This window comes from Ahaetulla prasina, chromosome 5, assembly GCF_028640845.1.
Source record: "Ahaetulla prasina isolate Xishuangbanna chromosome 5, ASM2864084v1, whole genome shotgun sequence".
NCBI classification, from domain to species: Eukaryota; Metazoa; Chordata; class Lepidosauria; order Squamata; family Colubridae; genus Ahaetulla; species Ahaetulla prasina.
The window spans coordinates 94,413,185-94,433,710 of NC_080543.1; the positions used below are offsets into that span (position 1 = coordinate 94,413,185).

General features: G+C 37.8%; 1 protein-coding gene across 1 annotated transcript in view; it reads right to left on the reverse strand.

Annotated features, from left to right (window-relative positions):
• Positions 1-15,413, reverse strand: part of GABRA5 (gamma-aminobutyric acid type A receptor subunit alpha5) — an 85,132-nt gene extending 69,719 nt beyond the window's left edge. Inside the window, exons 1-2 of the mRNA XM_058185365.1 lie at positions 15,275-15,413; positions 13,330-13,483 (exon numbers count right to left, since the gene is read on the reverse strand). Of these exons, the coding sequence (XP_058041348.1) occupies positions 13,330-13,415 (86 nt within the window). The 5' untranslated portion in view covers positions 13,416-13,483; positions 15,275-15,413. The remainder of the gene's footprint in view (positions 1-13,329; positions 13,484-15,274) is intronic.
• Between the last annotated feature and the right edge of the window lie 5,113 nt (positions 15,414-20,526).

The window sequence follows — 20,526 nt, forward strand, 5'->3', positions numbered from 1 at the left end:
GACAGGCATCTCTGTACAATGGAGGCACCCGCATTTTCTATGTCTGTTGTTGTACTTGTTTTTTTGAAAGATACTTTAAAACTTACATTCAAAAAATTGTCGATATGGCCAAACAAAATTCTAATTTGATTAGATAGTTCTACTTAGTTTAAATTAACTCAAATTAATTGGATTATTCCACAGTTATGTAATCAATTATTTCTCACTTTCTAATACATGTAAAAGTACTATTTGGTGGTATCTGTTAAAAAGAAAAACTTCTGAAAATCGTCCCAAGGCATTAGGGAGCCACATGTAGCTCAGGAGCTTCAGATTCTGTATATCTGCTTTTTTAAAAAAATATTCAACAGACCTTCAAACCAAAAATCTGATTATTACAGGAGTCTGCAAAAATCAGTTCTCAGGTTGGCAATGGTTCTGGAGACCATTATGTTAAAAGTCAGATGCAAGTTTTTCTTTTACAGGAAGGTTATTAGAAAGAAAATAAGAGGTACTGATACATCAGGCCAGATCAGTTCTAAATTGAAAGAAGTTCAACTGCTGGAATTCTAACAGCATCCCTCTGAGCTCAATAAATATTACTAAATATATTTTAAAGAATCTTGCTTGGTCAATTTTTAGTTTTAGGTAGTTGCTAAAGAGTCTAACAATTGGTTCAAGGTGGACACTGGAACCATCAGTCATTAGATTAAAAGAAGGCTGTTTTCTACACATGTCTCAGCTTCACAAGGCCACCAAGTAACCCACGGAGTAGCCACTAATTTCTATAGCATGGGACAAAGCAGACTAGAGTTTAAATTGTGGACTGCAATGGGCATTCAATTTATTGTGTTTTATTTCATTCTTATCTGCCATAAAGAATGTGAGAAAAACACTGCCAAATTTTATCCACAATTCTGCCAAGTTTAGCCAAGACCAGTGGTCAACTTTGTCATTTCTGCAACTATTGACCATGTATAAATTTACTTGTTTTCCTTTCTTTTTCTTTTTCCTTCTAATTATCTACCCCCTTCTGGCCTTTTCAAAACTTTTTCTGCTTTAAGTGACCTTTCACAAATCCTAGCTACTTCTTTAGGCTGAAGAACTTGAGTTGGTAGAGACGGAAGCTGCAGGTGTAACACAGCGATAGTGAGAGTTACCATGCCATTTCTCAAAGACTTATTCATATCTGTAAATTTTATATAAGTGGCTTCTGAAATCTTACAAATCTGTATTGAGGCAGGGATGTCTCCTCAATTTCATCTTGATCTCAGTTCTCTGCCCTAAATGAGCGTATATAAAAACCATGATTTTATGGTGATTTTAACAATTTAAATGATGAGTACAGGCTAAAAAAAATCCCTTTTGATCATTTTATCTGTTTGAAATGGTTAAACTTGGACATTTCTTTAGAGGTTAAAAATAGCACACTGTCAAATGCAGACCACGCACAAAAGCAGTGAATGTAATTATGGTTCTGCTAGTATGGTTGAAGCATGGGGAGGACTAAAACCCTCTGTGCAATATCACTTCTCTAAAGTCAGGAAAAGGAAGCCCTAAAATACTGCTTTTCAAAATAAAAGGGGGGGGGGGGAAAGGAAAGGTATATTTCTTTGAGGAAATACTAAGTTTGCTAAAGCTCATGTTTCTTTACTCTACACACTTTTATCTTCTCTTTTTTTCTGAAAACATAGATTGTAGAATTATCCAAAGATAGAGAATCCAATTTAGTGAGAAAAAAAATTTCAATGGTTCCATTTCTATCTGAACTGCTGACACTTTCTGATGAAATCCTTTATTACTTAAACAGCTAATGCTTTGTAGAGTTTCCTTGTAATTTTAATTCTATTTTTAGAAACAATTAGACAACAAAAAAGAACAAAAACAAAACAGGAAGAGGAGGTGTGACCTAGAATACTTTAATGATTTTCCATGCTTAATTCAGCTTTTTAGTTTTGATCAATTTAGTGAAATAACACTTACAGGGAGATACCTTTGTTTGATCTAGCACATATCCACTTTTTAAAAAAAGGTTATTTACCTTAGAAAAAATAACTGAATTCTAAAGCAGTTGGTAGTTTCATCCACCAACTACCATGATTAATTGATGAAAAGGTTTTAGAGTAAATATAACATTGTTCTGATAAAACAAAGCAATTCACATGCTAGCATTTGGTATATATGAATCTTATCCCACCACAAACAACTATTATGTTCCATAGATAAACATCAGTTATTCACTTATATGCAGACAAACTTTCAAAGAAAAAAAGCTGTTTCAGATATTGAATTTAATATGGGAACATATCAATTGAACAGAATTAGTGTGGAATGACACATACAGAATGCACACAAGAAGGCATGCACATAATTCACCAGTTAAAATTTCTGCAAAGGCAAAATTTTCCAGAATGGCATATTCTTTATATGTTAAGTGAAATGTATACATGCATAGTTGTCAATGAAAGGTGAGACAAACTGAATTCAGATAACCATTGGATGCCTGACTAACCTAATGTTGTTTGATGTTATTAATCACAGATCCATGTCAGCAGCTAACCCTCACTTCAAAATATAATGAAGTGATAAATCACTCTTTGAATCACTGCTCAAATTTTACCTATGATGGCTACACCATATTTGTTTCAAGGAGACGCCTAAACCTTTCACAACCTAACCAACTCAAATAGAGACTACTTGTTTCATTTTAATGAAAAGTAGATGATCAATGTATTCTCCAGCAACTTAGACATAAAATTGAGAATCCTGTAAAAAAGAATCCTTAGTCAGAACTGTTTCCCTGAGCAAAGACTGCACTGCTCTCAGGTAAATTCTGGATGGAAAATCCAAGGATAAGGTTCAAACGTCATAACAAAGATTTCTCATAAATTCCATTTTATTGCTATGCTATAAAAAGGTAAAGGATTCCCCTTGCACATATGTGCTAGTCGTTCCCGACACTAGGGAGCAATGCTCATCTCCATTTCAAAGCCGAAGAACCAGCACTGTCTGAAGACATGTCCGTGGTCATGTGGCTAGCATGACTAAACGCCAAAGGCGCACGGAACGCTGTTACCTTCCCACCAAAGGTGGTCCCTATTTTTCTACTTGCATTTTTTACGTGCTTTCGAACTGCTAGGTTGGCAGAAGCTGGGACAAGTAACAGGAGCTCACCCCGTTACGTGGCACTAGGGATTTGAACCGCTGAATTGCCGACCTTTCGATCGACAAGCTCAGCATCTTAGCCACTAAGACACCATGAGCTATGCTATACCACTTCCCAAATCTCACTTGTCTTTGACCCAATATAGGAATGCTAAACAGTAAGAATAACAAGGAAGAAATGTATCTCTGTTATCCCCACAGCAAACTCCTGACAAGGATGGGCAATTAATTTTCCCAAAGCACCACATGAGAAACTGGGAATGCTGTGGAGGCCCACCTTGCCCAATCCCCAGTGCTACCACCGCTCTGCTCTTCCCCGCTGCCAACGCTGTTGCTGCCACACCGATGCCCCATTCCCACCATTGCTGCTACCCCACACTGCCCCGCCAATGCTGCCAATGCTGCCAATGCTGCTGGCCAAGTTGGGATCACCTAAACACTGTAAAATGCCCAGGTCTGCTCAGGAGGGTTGAGCAGGCTACCGACAGGGACCAAAAATTGAAGATGAGTCTGGAGCTTAAAGAGATGTATTCCTATTGCATTATTTTGCCATAATATTTAGCTACAATGAGATAAGTGAAATTTGTAAAGTTTTGTCGAATGGGTTGATTGAAAACAGCAAACAGTTTGCTCAGATCATATAAAATGTCTTGGAGCTTTTAGATGCAGCTTGGTCATTTAAATGTTTAAAACACCACTATGTGTTTTAAATATCTACAGTAATTCTCAATTTATAACCACAGAATTTCCATTGCTAAGGAAGGTGATTGTTAACTGAAACACATCCAATTTTACAGCCTTTTTTTGTGTGCAGTTGTTAAGTCAATCACATGGTTAAGAAAATCTGGCTTTTCCCCTTGACTTTGTCGGAAGCTGATGCTGAAGATCGCAAATGGTGATCATGTGACTCGGCAAGGTTGCAAACCTTCATCAATACACGCAGGCTGTTAAGCACCCGAATTTTGATCACATACCCTTGGGGATGCTGCGACGGTCATAAGTGCAAGGAGCAGTCATAAGTAACATTTTTCAGTGCTGTTGTAACTTTGAACAGTCACTAAACAAATGATTGTAAGTTGAGGAATACCTGTAATGCCTTCAGAGGCTTCTCCTAATGGGCTTCTTTCATAAATTCAACTAAAATTGATCAGTTGCTTTAGACTTCAAGATAAATGTTGGTTCTGAAGCAAATTCTCTTTGTTACAGATGCTTTTCCAGCAATATGGAAACAGAGAAAATATTTACCATAGGGTACCACATTTCTGCAATTGTCTCAGGAACCTCTCCTACCAATGAGGAGGCGTTGTGAAAATTACTGGAAAAGTTTTGCTTTTAACAACTTTGTTCCTAACATAAATTTGAACTGAAGTAAAATAAACAGCAGAGGTTACCTTTTAAAACATGTGTTTTAAAGATATGTATATAATCCACAGTAGGTAATGGAACCAGTATGACTGTCCTTAAAAAAAACTAAGGCAGGGCTGGTCATAGCTGGGCTCAGATCCAGAACTAAAAGCTTACTAGAAAGTGAAAAAAAACCCCATATATTCTGATAAAAAGGCCATGACAAACATTTCCATGTTGTTGCCAAGAAAATTACATGAAATGTCTGTGTAGTCACCAGGAGCTGACATCACCTAGGATATTGGGTTTTTTGACAAACATATCTTTTCTTTTATGTACACTGAGAGCGTATGCACCAAGACAAATTCCTTGTGTGTCCAATCACACTTGGCCAATAAAAAAAAATCTATCCTATTCTATTTTTTTAAAAGCCTGAAGTAGACTTGTATTTTTAAGAAAGAAGAAAGTAGCTTCCACAAAGCATTGCTTACCCACAGGGAGGAATAATCATATTTATAAAACTTGATTATTGCTTTTGGTCAAATAGGTTTTAAAACAATTTTTAAAAATTTGAAAACTTTCTAATTCAAGGTCATGTAGGATATAATAATCCCTTATGAAAACTCAAAAATCTCCATTCGGCTTTGAAATTCACTGATTAATCAGTATTTCTCATCTTAACATGCTTTACTGAAATAAGGGAAAAAATAGGAAATTATCCAAGATAAACAAATTTGTGTGTTGTTGTTTTTTTGTAGAAATGAGAAATGTGTTCTATATTTCATGGGCTAATGGGTATCCTGGCTCTACCAGTTAAATTATATATTTTTCTCTCTTATTCTTCTAGCATCCAAAGGCCAGCCTCAAGGTGTGTAAAATCAGTTAGGCTTTGTCACCCATTGCTTTGAAGGAAGTTAGATGTTGCTCGATCTGGTATTGAAGCAAGGGCAGTAGAAGCAGAATAGACAGCAGATTTCCTACCAATAGAGATTTATGCCACTTCAAGAGCACTTTATCCCAGCAATGGGTGAAGGACTACTGGGATAAAGAAAGAATGGTGTCTTGCTTTTTGAAGCACTTCTTTCCATTTCTTTCTTTTTGCCTCTATCATGAAAATTAAAATTAAAGCTTCCTTGCATGTTTTGTTTTGCTGCAAAGGACTAGCAAAGGCAACTGTGCTAGTTCTTTGCAGCAAAAAAAATAATAATACAAAATTGCTAAAACAATAGCAATATACATTATTGTATACAAAATATACATTACTGTGTATTTTTCTGTTTATTAATACTATTTCATATTCAATTCATGATAGTCATACTGACTATTTCTCATAAATTAAACGAAAAAGATCCAAGTGCAAAATGACCTGGATATGCATCAGAATTAAGTCATGGGAGATCTCTCCAAGAGGAAAGGTCTATTTGTATTATATCACTATTCTGATCTCTTCTTTATGACAAAATCTTACACATACAGATCTAGAAAAGCAGATCCATCCTCACAACCTTCATCAGATTCATTTCTCCTCTAAAATCAACAGAATTCTAGGTCACCTTAAGGCAGAAGCTTTAGTTTGCTCTTGCTTCATAAACACCCAGGGAACATCTGTTTTATGCATGAAATATCTCTATGGCATGGAAAAATGGATAGTTAGATTGGTGAATGTTTACATTTCCAATTTTTCCACAGAGAGAGAGAGAGACAAATTACATAGGAGTAATTGTGTAGGTTGATTATAACAGGGCAACAAAATATATTTGACACATTGAAGACTAGTCAACATAGTTTGCAATTATTTGGTTAATCATCAGGATAACAGGGCCAAATAAGTTTGCTCACAACATGTCAGATATGGACACCAGAAAATCTTCAAAGGTTGCCTTGGGTTATAATTTTTTATGGGAATTATAATTACAATTTAAAAGGCTTTTTTGCTACATATTCACACAATGAATTTTTTAAATCTCTTTTCATATACTCTTTCTTCTATGTCATTTTCTCTTCCACTGCTTGTAAGTGAACCACTCTGGAAATTTGTTTTGTGAGATAGCTAGATAGCTAGACAACTAGACAGCTAGACAGCTAGACAGCTAGACAGATAGATAGATAGATAGATAGATAGATAGATAGATAGATAGATAGATAGATAGATAGATAGATAGATAGATAGATAGATAGATAGGCATTTGAGTATACTTTGTATATTATTCACTGTCTAACCTCCAACCTTTCTAAGTAGGGTATTATTTTGCCTCCTTCTTAATTGTCAAGAAACTTAGATGACATTCTTGTCCCAAGTGAATTTGTGTGTGGATGCCCACCCCTGAAAACATAATCAAAACCTACCAGTATTGAGTGAGGTAAATTTTTTTGTATGGTAGAGATTAAAAATAAAAGGGTTAAGTAATTAGCTGGAAACATCAGGGCTAGCAAATTTTATTGATCCTCAAAACTAAGGGCATAAAAATGTTTCTAACCTCCAGTTCCAGATATAGGGATTTAGCATAAGGAGGAATGCTTTTTTAATGTGGAGACATGCCTAACACAAAGTCAATAGGTGTACTTCCATAGATAATGCTTAGGCATAGATGTAGGACGCATGTTTAGATATAGGTATAGATATAGACCCAGGAAGTCTTTTTCTGCTCATGCTGGTTCCAAATAGGAAAATTTTGGCAGCAAGGAATTCAGCTTTCAATCCAAAGTTCTTTACTTCTTCATCCATATTTCTGTGGCACTGTCAAGTCAATATAGACTTCTATCCACTCACCAAGGGAGGTCTTAGAAAAAGGTACAGATATGCATGATTATGTCAATAAAGTCTCCAAGAATCAAATTCAACTTGAAGGCTTTACTTTATAGATATACCATAGGTAGTTTTGCTAGTGTTTGTAATGCCTCCAAAACAAGGCATTAGAAAGCAATAGAGAAGCAGCTTTGAATCTTCAACTATATTTTCAACTACAGCAGCCTGAAAATGGTATTTTAGTGCCCTCCTACTTAAATCAATGGAAGGTTAAGAAAAAAAGAAAACCATTCAAACCACCACCACAACAAAAACCTAAAAGGACTATTTTGATTCTTGCTTGCTACTGTCAGCGTGAGTTGGTAGGTTATCGAATATGGCGGCTCAACAGCACTGAACATGGTAATATTCTTACTGTATGTCCCAGCCCAGACAAGATTGCAGTTATATATCATTACTGTGCTTTAGTTTTACATGATAACTAATGTAGAGAGACCCTAGATACAAGCATGCCACATGGAGATTATATCAGGGGTGAAATGCTCCTGGTTCAGACCGGCTCGCACGATAGCGATGGCGGCTGCTGGTTCGGAGGACCAGTAGCAAAAATCCCTGGCCCCGCCCTCCCCGCCTCTGCTGAGCCGCACCATCAGCAGAGTTTTTTTTTTTTTACTTCTAAAAGCCGGTTTTTCTTCAGCCGAAACATACCTTTAAAAATAAAAAAAAAGTCTTTGAGGATCCCACTCCTCAGCTGAGATTGGCAGAGCCTTTAAACTTTAAAAAAAAAAATTAAAGTCTCCTCTGGCGATCTCACCTGAGTTTCTCATCAGCAGAACCTTACTTGTACTCTTACTTGTAGAAAACATGTTTTCTATAAGTAAGAGTAGAGATTCTAATGCACTTACCTGATTACTGATGAACGCATGGCTTTTTTCCCAGCTCGAAAGCAGTTTCACTTTCAGCCCAGACAGAATCAATTGCTTAGCTAATCTATTTCCTCAGTGATCAACTAATGCTGGCTGGCTTTGCTGGCTGAGGAACTCTGGGAATTGAAGTCCACAATAAAATAAAATAAAATAAAATAATAAAATAAAATATTTGTGCAGCTTTCTGAGATTTGGTGTGTTTCTGTAGTGTTTCACTCTAACTACACAAACACACAAAATCTCAGAAAGCTGTATGTGGCATTTTGTGTGTGTATGTGTGTGTGAGAGAGAGAGTTGTATTGTGTGTGTGTAAAGTGTGAAAGTTGGTTTTTGAGCTTTTTGTGGCTGTGTGAAGTGTGAAGTGCAGCTGCTTTTACATTGTGTGTGAGTCAGTTGTGTTGTGTTGTGTTGTGTGTGTTAAAGTGTGAAAGTTGGTTTTTGGTACCTCTTACTGTTTTTTATACTTTGTTTATTATTTTTATTATTTATTGTTATTGGCCACGCCCACCCAGTCATTTGACCACCAAGCCACGCCCACCAATAAGCCACGCCCACAGAACTGGTAGGGAAAATTTTTAGATTTCACCCCTGGTTTATATCCATGCAGCTTTTTGGCAGCATTATGAAAATAATTTATCACTGCCAAATTCCAGGAAACATTGAAACAATCAATAGGTGAGCTAACAGACATAAGATTTCCTAAGATTGCCCCATTTAGGCACTAGCCAGGATCAACCCTGCTGTAACACATTCTTTCTTTTTCAAAAGCATTTATTTATTTCCAGAACTTGTACTTTATTGCTTTTTTATCCTAATTGTTAAAATAGACTATCCTACAGCGTACACATTCACCTATGAAATGAAGAAGGCATTTCCACTTACTACAAAAGAAAACAAAAAAATAATAATCATATATTGCATTGCTTACAATACATTGGTTTTCTGTTTACTTCTTTTACAAAATACACCATAAAACAAAAAGTGATTACTGAAATGTCAAGAGGTGATAAATGGACACAATTGGTGTCAACTGGTGTATTGAAAATGCTGCTTCAATTTATTAGAGCAACTCATATGAAGATCTATATGGCTTTTCTATGGAATCCCCAAATATTTCTCAAGGTAGTTACTAAACTGCAGCTAAAAAGAGAACCAAATTCCTTGGCTCAGTTACACAAACTTTCACAAACTCCTGCATTGCTCAATTGCGCATCAGAATAGTCTATAGCCAACAATGCAGTGCATGGAGAATTTCACTCCTGGAGTGGATTAAAGGAACTGTTTGGCAAATGTTATCCATTTAAAAATGATTTTGCTAAAAACTTTTAAGTACAAATAACATATACTACAATTGCCTATCTCTGCCAAGCTGATAAAATACTGAAAAGCCTCACTTCCTTTTACTGTTTTTTGAAAAAAGGTTTATCAAAACTTATTCAAGGACACTTTAAACTATTTTATTTAGGAATCAGTCTTAACTCCTGGTGACTTCCTGGACAAGGCTCTACAATTTTCTTGGCACGATTTCAGAAGTGTCATTGTCTGCTTCCTAGTGTAAGAGAAAGTGACTACCCCAAGGTCACCGAGTTTGCTTTGTGCCTAAGGCTGAACTAGAATTCACAGTCTCCTAGTTTCTATCCTGATGCCTTTACCACTATACCAAACTGACTCTCAGTATACTTAGAGGGAATTAGGAATAATCTGTTACATTTCTTATTATGAATCACTATATTTGTTACCATATTAACAGTGTTACATACTCTAGAACAGAACCATATTTTAACATCACCCAGAAAATGTCTGTTTCTATTAAAAATGGTTTACTGGACTGTTTCAGAAAAAAATATGCAACTATATTTATTGTTCAACAATTTTAAGTCAACTGCTCCTTGTCCAGCCTTGAGCAGCTATTATCAATAACCATTCTGATTCTAGTTTTTAAGATTTCCTCCTGAAATTTGTCAACCATACACAAATGTCCTCTATACTTTTAATTCCTTTTGACTAAGTACATTCTAATGATCAAATTGTCTCAACACTCCAATTGATTTAAAAAATGGTAAATGTACTCAAATTTAAAATAAAAAGGGTATTCAAATAGTGAAGTGGAAGAAAAATCAAAATCTCCTTTCTGTACTTATTTTGCCTTTTTAATGGTCACAGCAGCTAACAATTAAAATCAGTACAGAACTGAAAGTTATGACTTCTTGTAACATATCTTAGTAACAGTGGCTTGGTGAGGCTGCAATGAACACTTGATAAGACACTTCTAATCTTCAGTTTTAGGTTAGGTAAAATGACTACTAATTTTTTTTTAATTCTTGTATAATAAAATTATATATTTTTGTAATCACATAATGCCAGTAGTATGAACGGGATGTGGTTTATTACTCTTTCCCGTTTGGGGGACAAACATATTATTGTCTCTGGGCTTCATTCATTTTGCTTTTTCACTGATACATTTTTCTCTTGAGAACCATAAGAGTGATCTTTCTTGTCCAGTTACTGTATTTCTTTTAAGCCTATGTTTTATTATGTGTATCCCTTCCCAGTCCCTGGACAAATGGAAGATGACTCTCCTTGCAAGATTACAACCAAGCAACTCTAACAAACTCTATTCAACTGGGACCAGTGATGACAGTTGAATAAGGACATTGCATCTAGGTGCACTAACGATAAAAACCTTTGCTTGATCTCATGATGACTCATTTCACTAACTCTCAAACAGGAGTTTCTTGTAGGCTACCATTGAGACAATAGTGCTTAGCCACTTGAGTTTCTTTCTATGTACTTTCAATTGGAATGTGTAATACCACCAGCTGAAAAGTCAGAGGACAAGCCAGGTGTAATGAAAATATGTTTACCTTTTCAAATTATCTAGAACTTATCAAGTGATCTTTATTATTCTTTTAAACTATGATTTCCACTAACTAGTGAAAAAAAATTATTTTAAAATTAAAAGCTCTTCAATATATTTCTCATTAAAACATAAATTTCTACTAAAATTCTTCAGATTATAAAGCCCACTCAAGATTCTCCTGCTAAAAAACAAAGACAGCAAAAGCAGGAATGCTTTAAAGATTGTCATTTTCTTTTCTATCACACAATTAAAGTATTCTCTAAGGGATTTGTGACAAGTATCAATGTAGAGAAAAATGAAAAGTACCTGAAAGGAAAGGAGATGAGGAAGCTGGGAAAGAGGAGATTGTTTAAAGCAATTAGAACAGACTTGGTTATTTCATAGCCCCCAGGCCACATCCAGTCCTGTCCAGCCCACAGGAGGTTCATCAGAGATTAGAAATCAGTATAAATAAGAATACACCATGCATGCATTGCTTTTATTTTGAAGGTGACTGTTACTTTTTTCCAATGTACAAATCTGTGTACACCTACACACCTTCACTGTAAAATATTGGTCCTATTGGTTTGGCCCTCCACAGCAATCCCAGTTTCACAAGTGAGTCCTAGGGAAAATTAACTACCCATTTTTAACTTAGAACATTTTACGTTAACTTATAGAAGATTCCCATGCATATCTAATTAGAACTACATCACAGTATTAGAATCTTTTGCAACATTCCTTTTAGGTCGATCATAGTGACCTCAGATTTTAAGTGCGTAAAGGTAGTCCTTGACTTACAACCACAATTGAGACCAAAATTTATGTTGCTAGGTGAGATATTTGTTAAGTGAGTTTTGCCCCATTTGATAACTGAACCACTGCAGTTGTTAAATTAGTAACAGGGTTGTTAAGTGAATCTGGTTTCCCCATTGACTTTGCTGGTCAGAAGGTTGCAAAGGTTGATCACATGATCACCGAGGATACTGCAACCATCATAAATATGAGTCAGATGTCAAGCATCCAAATATAAATCAGGTAACCATGGGGATGCGGCAATGGTCATAAGTGTGAAAAATTGTCATAAGTCACTTTTTTTTAGTGCTGTGGTAACTTCAAACAGTCAGTAAATGAATTGTTGTAAGTTGAGGACTACCAGTACTGAGATCTACTAACATCCTTCGTTTAAGGCTTATTTCTTTTAATTATTGAGAAAGGCAATAGCAAATTACTTCTGGAAAACTTTGCCAAGAAAACTGCAGAGATTTATCCAGGCAATCTCTGAGAATCGGAAATGATTGAACAAAAACAAAAAAAAAAGAAAAGAAAAGAAAAATTAGTGCTCACTGCACAGCATCACAACTTCCTTCCCTCAAACTAAAGCTTGACATTTGGCAACACTTTTCCATCCAGATGATTTATAGGGCAGCACTGACTTTTGTAATCCCAATGCAGTAAAATACTGGAATGCATATCTAAGGTGTCTTAACCAGAAATCAGTGAATATCTACCTTACCATCCCACAAATCATTCATGTTTACACCTGTGCTAAGCAAAACTCAAGCAAACGTCACTGTTCTATACATAAAACACTAATTCTCATAGTCATTAAGCCTTTGTCTTCTTACAATTTCCATGCCTTTTAGCCAGACTTTGTCCTACCCCCAAGGAAATAATCCTGATTCTGGAGAAGTGGATAGAAATGCCCTCAACAGAAGGAATGAACACAATTGCTATTTCTTTGGTATCCTCATTATAGTGATTTATTCCATCTCTGTCCCATACCATTTTCATAATCATTACAGTAATACATTGCGAGAGAACAGAACAGAGAAACACTGGGCCAGATGTAACTGCATCGAAAGCTTGGAAACAACCAGAGCTCACCACCAGAAGAACAGAAAGTGCATTTATAAGCAACTGTCACTAGTAGGCAACAAGTGAAGGATAAGCTACTAAAACATCTACTAACAAAACTTGTAACAATTTATTGGATAAGTAGAGTGACCATATAAAATATTTTAAATGAATAAAAATAAAAAAAGTGATACATATATTCAGAGAACATGCATCTTCTGTTAATGTGTCAGTTTCCTTTCTGGAGAGGAGGGAAGTTGGAGAGAAAGCAAATGAGCAAGTCATACTGTCCTATTTGCTATAACTTCCAAAATACAGACTACCTACTAATTGACTAACATTCTGTTTCTAATGGCTACCATGAGCTAGGTACATCAAACAATGTTGGAGTAGCAATACTAATACCTATTTTATTTGATATCACATAGATTTACTAAGCTATACTTTTAGAAAGTCGTTTAGCGAATACTTACCCAAAATGACTGACTAAATCCATGGAAATACAAAGAAGAAAGCAGTTTTTGATCATGATAAAATCAGGAAGCATCCCATTGTCCATTCCCAGTGAAATTGTTAATAGAATTGGCTGACTTTGTTGAGTGTGCCTTTATCACCTTTGTTCTGGAGCTGCATGAAATAAGAGTGGCACACTGTAAATGCTTAGTTCAATGCAATTAATACGCTAGATTTCAAGCAATACATATTACAGTTTTTGTCCAATCAATCAAGGTTCTATTCAAGATATCTGGATGACCAAACCAGACCAAGATGATGTAAGTTTCATCCTATCTGAAAGATCCATATATTAATTAAATCACCTGGTCTGCCGGAATCCCAAGAACCATTGGCTCTTTGGTTAACAAAGTTATTTCTTATTCACATCAATCAGGTAAATAAGAAATACACTCTTTTCTGATATCTATTTCTACCAAATGGCTGTTTTATCCATCCCATACCTCTTTCTTTCTGTATAGATGCTCCCTAAAAATCATTCTTTTATCTTTCTTATTTTCTCAGTTTTAGAAAAGTGGCTCATCTGTCCTGAAATTCAAAATGCCAAATACAGCACTGTCTTAACTAAAACAAAGGTCATACTAGTATTTGCTTTAGCAATGTATTACATAGGAAGGGCGGAGAAAGGAGAAAAGGACAATACCTGATCCCAAAATTGAGTAGCATTGCTTCTGTACTTGTTTGATCCATAAGGGGCAGACTAATTGTAACTGGGTTGCTCAGAAACATCTTATTGGCTCCAGGATTGCCATAGGTTGCTGGAGATACTATGTGCTGAATGCCAGGGATGTGTGCAAGAACGGTTTTTTTTTTTAATTGATGTGGCAGCCATCAATCTCTGGAAATCGTCAAGTGACAACAGAGATTGATGGAAGAACTCGGCCTCGCTTAAAATTAAAACAAAACGCTTTTCCGAGCAGGTTTACTTGTCGGAGACGTTGCCTCGCTTAGAAACGATCTCCAGTTCTCTGTCGCCTTCACACTCTGGTATCGTGGATAGGCGCCTTCATACATACACCCACACATGCACACCCGCGCTCTGCTTCGCGGGCACCACCTTTCCCCCTCCCCCCCTTTTCCCCCCTCCCTCGGCCAGAGGGAGAAAGCTTTGCAGAACCGCAGCCTTCCTAGCCTTCTTTCCTAGCCCTCCCCGCGTCCTAAAATCCACTTACCCGTCTCTCGCCAGAGCCCTGGCTGATCCCCTCCTCGGGTTACGCTCTCAAAATCTCTCCAACACTCCCCCCCCCGCACCATCATAGGAACGCACCTCCTCGGACCGACCGGGAACGGGCTGGGCCCGCGGCCAGATCCAGTCGCTCAATCCGGTTAGCGGCTTTTGGGTATCCTGCGGTTGCACCTGCTGCTGCTGCTGCACCTGCACCTGCACCCCAGCGCCCAGCGCTGCAATGAAGCCGTTCGGACGGCTCGCTCTTCAAGCCCGCCAAGCTCCCTCGGCCCCCGCAGGCGCTCCCAACTCCTACAAACTCCTGCAGAAGTGCAACTCGCGGAGGGTCGCCGTCATCCCCGAGGGCGGCCTGGCTGCGCTCCCCTTCTGCAAAGCGAAGAGAATGGCTCTCCTCACTCCTCGCCCCGACCAAACTCCCCTCCCCTGCCTTTCCTCCCCATCCGGAACGTCGAAGAGATCCCCAGCTGACGGAGGGAGTGGCGTGGCCCCTTCGGAACCCAAACGGCCCTTGGAGAAACCGAATTGGCCCCCAATGCGCGGAGCTGGTCCCTTAGCGCGCGCGCCCCTTGCCTTCGGGCCGGAGGAGGTCTGCCGGTCGCCGACTCTGCCCGAGTCCGCACCTCCCCTCCTTCCGTGGCCCGCCGCCATCCCCCGACGGATTAGCGCAAACGCTGCTCCCGCCAATTCATCACCCGGGGGGAAAAGATGGGTCGGCTTACCAATGGCCGGGGAGCTCCTCCGCGCGAATTGCGCCTCTCTCCGCAATCGCTTTCCGCTAGGGCTGCCACCGGTGAGTTCGAAGCTGCCAGCTACTACCGGTGACAAAACATCTTCGCTCCCCCCCCAGGCTTCCCCACACCCGAAGAAATCCAGGGAAGGGCGTTAATTGCTTTGATGCGAGCGGCCTCCCATTTTCCAGGGCTCCCGGCGATTCCTCCGCTTTCCTTCGCCTCGGATCTTCACCGATCCCCGCTAGCCTTTCCCTCGTAGTCTCCACATGGCTATTCCTGGACTGGCAGAAGAACGGCTGCCGCGCGGCGCGGCGCGGCGCCGACAGAGGCCGCTGCAAGAGGAGCAAAAATAGTTCATATTAATTGCTGCGCCCCTATTTTTACATACGTAAAAGCTGCTTAGCCAAGCGCTCCCGAAGTGCTATTGTTTCTCGAGGACGGAGGATTCCGAAGGCGGAGGGTAGTTTGTGCGCCCTTTGTTTGGGATTCTTCAGTTAGGGAAGATCCAGGTGGTTTTTAGGTTTTTAGGAATCCGGAGCCTCCAGACCGATAGGTACGGATCAGAGAAATACTACAGGAAAGCAGAACGCTTGCCCTTTCGCGCTGGATTTATATCGTTTTCTTATGTCCTCACACGATTTAGGTCGTTCGCTGTTTGGGGTGTGTGTGTAATGTGTGTATGTGGAATAGCAAGTCTGTGCTGTCAGAGGGATAACGAATATCCCCAGCAGATTGTTGATCAGATTGGTGGATTGCCTTGGGCAGAAGAAACGGTTGGTGAAATGATAACAGCTTCTCGTTCCCAAGCAGTTGAGGGAGATGGAACTCCATGAATGTATGTTAAATTGGAATTTGCTCTAAATTACTTTTAAATAAATTCTTAGAATTTAGTTCTAAGTAAATATTTGCAGTTGCAAATATGTCATTCCAGTTGCACTTCAGTCAAAATTCTGGATGTAAATTTCCAAATCCAAACAAATCTGGACACATTTTCTTCAGAAGTGCAGCAGCTATAATTCTCTTTCTTCTAGGTCAGAGAGGTGCAAAGGAGATTGTGAGCCACACGCCCTACTCCACCAACAACACCACATCACCCTTTCAGTACAGGACTTCCTGGGTCACCCTTCCTTTGGGATCATGCAGGTTCTGTTAGCAAGAAGATTCTTGAGTTTCTTAGAATCCCAACTCTTAGTCTCTTGACAGACCTGTTTGAAGTGTATTTTGCATTGAACAGCAAAGTCTGTTTCTTAAAAATATTACTGCATTGGCTAATAACCAAACCTGTTTTCAAAGGATGGAATGGGGTAAAGGTGAATGAATTTCCTGCAATGGTCAGATGCTATGATCTCAGCCTTAGAAAGCAAAGTAAGCTGGTTTGGCATACTTCCTAGAGAAAGCAACAATAGGATATATAATCCTGGCATAGCTCTTCTTTTGGCCATCTTTGCATCTCCCAACTGTTCATCTTTGTATGATAATCCTTTGTAACTCTCAGTTCACAGGAGGTATAGTAACCTGAGACATATTTTAGTCCCCACTTTTCTCCTGGTTACTTCTGCTAGCAAATTATGGTTTGGTTCACATATTACAAACCTTGTGTGTTTGATGAAGTCAGTTACTGCAGAGACATATGTTTTGTGATATGTTACTCTGCAATAGCTAATTTGCTGCCTGTGACCTCCTTATAGAATAGAATAGAATTTTTCATTGGCCAAGTGTGATTGGACACACAAGGAATTTGTCTTGGTGCATTTGCTTTCAATGTACATAAAGAAAAGATACTTATTTACTTAAAGCATGTCTTACTGCTTATGGCTTACATGTATCTGTGAAACACTAGAAATATATACAAAGTGGTCAGTATCTGAATTGACTTCATTGCATGAAAAGACCATTCCTCCCAGGAGCTCTGGCTTAGTGACAGAACACATCCTTAGAAACAGAAGGTCCCTGACAAGGCTTGGGGAAGAGCCATCACTGAAATCTCAGAAAACTGTTACCAGTAAGTAGACAATGTATGTTCAGTCAGAATTGGGGTAACGTACAATAAACCTCCAGTTAGAAGATAGGAGGTGTTCTGAATTGTTGTAACTGGAAGAAGGGAGAGCAAAACACCATCTCAATTAGAATGGAAGAAGTCATTTCTTTGGGGGGGGGCGGGAAAGGTTCATCATGTCCTCAGGCATTGAGTGGTCTGACAATTGAATAATTTTTTGTTCCAATGAACTAAACGTATTGTTCTGAGAAGGGATAAATTCCCATTCATGGTGGAAGCATGCACATCTTTAAGCTGGAATTATTTCTGGAAAAAAGTGCTGGCAATTGCACTGGAAGTATATATTCTGGAATGAACTCCAAATGCTTATTTTTCACTAAGGCTGTAGCTCTCTGTATACATGCATATGGAAATTACTCACTGAACCACTTGTGAGGGGAACCAGGATTCTGGAGGATGCCACTTGGGTCATCTTTATGACAAATTGGCCCATGAACTATGCCTCATCTGTGTGAATCCTGTAAGAACCTATCCACCATTATATCTTTCACTAAGGAATGGTGGGTTAACAGGTACATATACACCTGTCAATACAAAATATATAGTAACAGTAACTTGCTATCAGATACATTCCATGACCATTTTTGCATAATGGCATCCCTTAAGATCAGACTATTCATCTCTTCTGTAAAACTGTCCATTGGCCTCAAGGAGATTTGAATGATTAACATTAAAATTTCTAATCTTCTTCCAAAGTTCAGCGTGTATTAATTTCTTTGTGGGAGTGCATAGACTTAATTTAAGTGTCCCTGTATTCTTACTGTTTCAGTTTGCTCTCCTCTTGCTTATAGATATGATTATCATAAGCTCCATTATGATAATATGTATATATTTATACATGTATATATGTATAAATATACATATACATGTATAAATACATGTATATACATGTATATACATGTATATATTTATACATGTTTATATGTATATATAAAATTCAATAACAGTACTATTGTATTATTTTCATTTTTAAAAATGAAAATCAAGGAAGGCAAGAATATTTGCTATAGGTGAACAGTTATAAACATCTAAATTTATAGGTGTGAATGAAGCAGTTTCAAACTATTATCAACTCTCTATGTTAGCATGTTCACAACTGAACATATTAAAGTTTATACAATTAAAAATAAAGTCTACAAGATATTTCAATTTCATATTCTAGTATGAACTTAAATTATCCACGTCGAAAGAAAAATATTGTGAACTGTTACATAGACATTTATTTTAAAATATGGACTTGCTCTCACGTACGTATCATTTAGAACAACAGTGCAATTATAAAAAATAAGGCATAAGGATACAGGATAGCTCTACGTAAGATGTACTATTTCTGAATATTAATCAGAGACATAGGGTCTCAATTAAAAGTAAGAATTATCCAGTTGAACAGCAAATACCATTTTAGCTTGCAGCCTAATACCCTGTTTTCCCCAAAATAAGACATCCCCCGATAATAAGCCCAATCGGGCTTTTGAGGGCATGGCAATAAGGCTAAGTGCTTATTTCAGGGTCCAAAAAAATATAAGACAGAGTCTTATTTTCGGGGAAACATGGTAGTATAATCTTGAAAGAAATCTCCTGAAGGAAAGTATGAATTACTGTTAATAGTTTTAACAATAAAAAATATTGTTAAAGTGACAAGATCTAGTTTGCATCACAATTATCTTATCTATTTCTTTACGCTCTTATAGAATGTCCTGAAGTGTAAAAACAATTAATAGCAGTTTTACACATTTATGTAATGACATGACAGCTGTAATTATTAGATTACAGGCTTAGATATTACAACCTAGGTCAGACTTAGGCCTGCTTAAATAGTCCTTGTTACCCATTGGGATAAACAAATCTGAATGCGGCATTCATGGCTTTAAATGTTTACAGAGTCTGCTACGTAGCAGTTAAGATTAGCAAATGATTATGAGTACATGTGAGTTATAGGTGGTTCAGGAGTACGCTTGTTAAAACAGCTGTGCTTCTAAAGAGGCAAATTCCTGTTATTGAAACCACCAGGGACAAACAGGAAGATGCATTATCTCAATTGTGTAACCCTAATAAGAAAAAAAACTTAGGTTTTTTAATTATTTAAATCAGGGTTTTTCTGTGTCTAGAACATGGGATCAAATGAATCTTCAACCAGTTTTGCCCTTCCATGAGATTTCCCCTTCATTTAATAAATGTAAATCAGAGCCTATCCTAGATTTTAAATGTAGGTTAGATGAGATAGTAAGGAAGAAAATGACCTTAATCATTAAATACAAAATGCAAATAAGGGTGCTGGCCTAGAATTTTGTTTTCTGAATCATAAGAGAGTCCCAGTGTCTTGTTTCAACTCTCCTCATCTGTTTCAACTTTGATCTGGTCTCAAAATTTCACTTCTTTTAATGTGTCAGATCTCCCCTCCCCTCCCTTTTTTTTCTTAAGCACATAGTTTTGATGAATATTCATGTGACAAATAAGAGAAACCATTATCAAGAAAGATTCTAGAAACTGGATGACAGCTATAATGTCAAAGCTTGTGGATTTTTTAACTTTTCAAAGAAAATGGAAAAGTTCACCCCACTGCAAAACAGAACATTGGATAAATATCAGCTTAATTTTAGGAGCTTGTTCTTGCCATGATTACTACCATCTTACAGGCACATATTGCTAAATCCCATCTGTTTAGTCCGCATTTTCCTCCTGTTACTTAGCAGGAAACGTGACATATAAATCTATGCAGTTTATACCTGGACCATTAGAGGGTACTATTGTCCTATAGAAACCAATGATGAACAAAGAGAGACTGGATGTTTTGCTCCTCAGAGACTGCTGCAGATGCCAGTAAGGCTGTTTGGACGGGTGGTGGAGCACTTACTCTGCCTACGCTGGCTAATCTGTTCTGTGCAGAAGCCTGAAACCTGTGCAGACGTGCATATCACTCTATAATTGCTACAATAAACAAGCAAAAGACAAAAAGCAATTTATCAACGTCAAAGGAATACTACATACATTTCATTGTATATCATCTGATTATTGTTCCCAATCCTAGAGATAAAATACATGTTCCAATTTTTTATTTGGGCATTTATGGCTTGTTATTTATTGCTTAGGCAGGAAAAAAAGTTTATGGCTTAGATGGAAGCCATTCATACATTAAGCACATGCACTCAAATGACAGATTACCATGCCTGAATAGCTTTGGCCT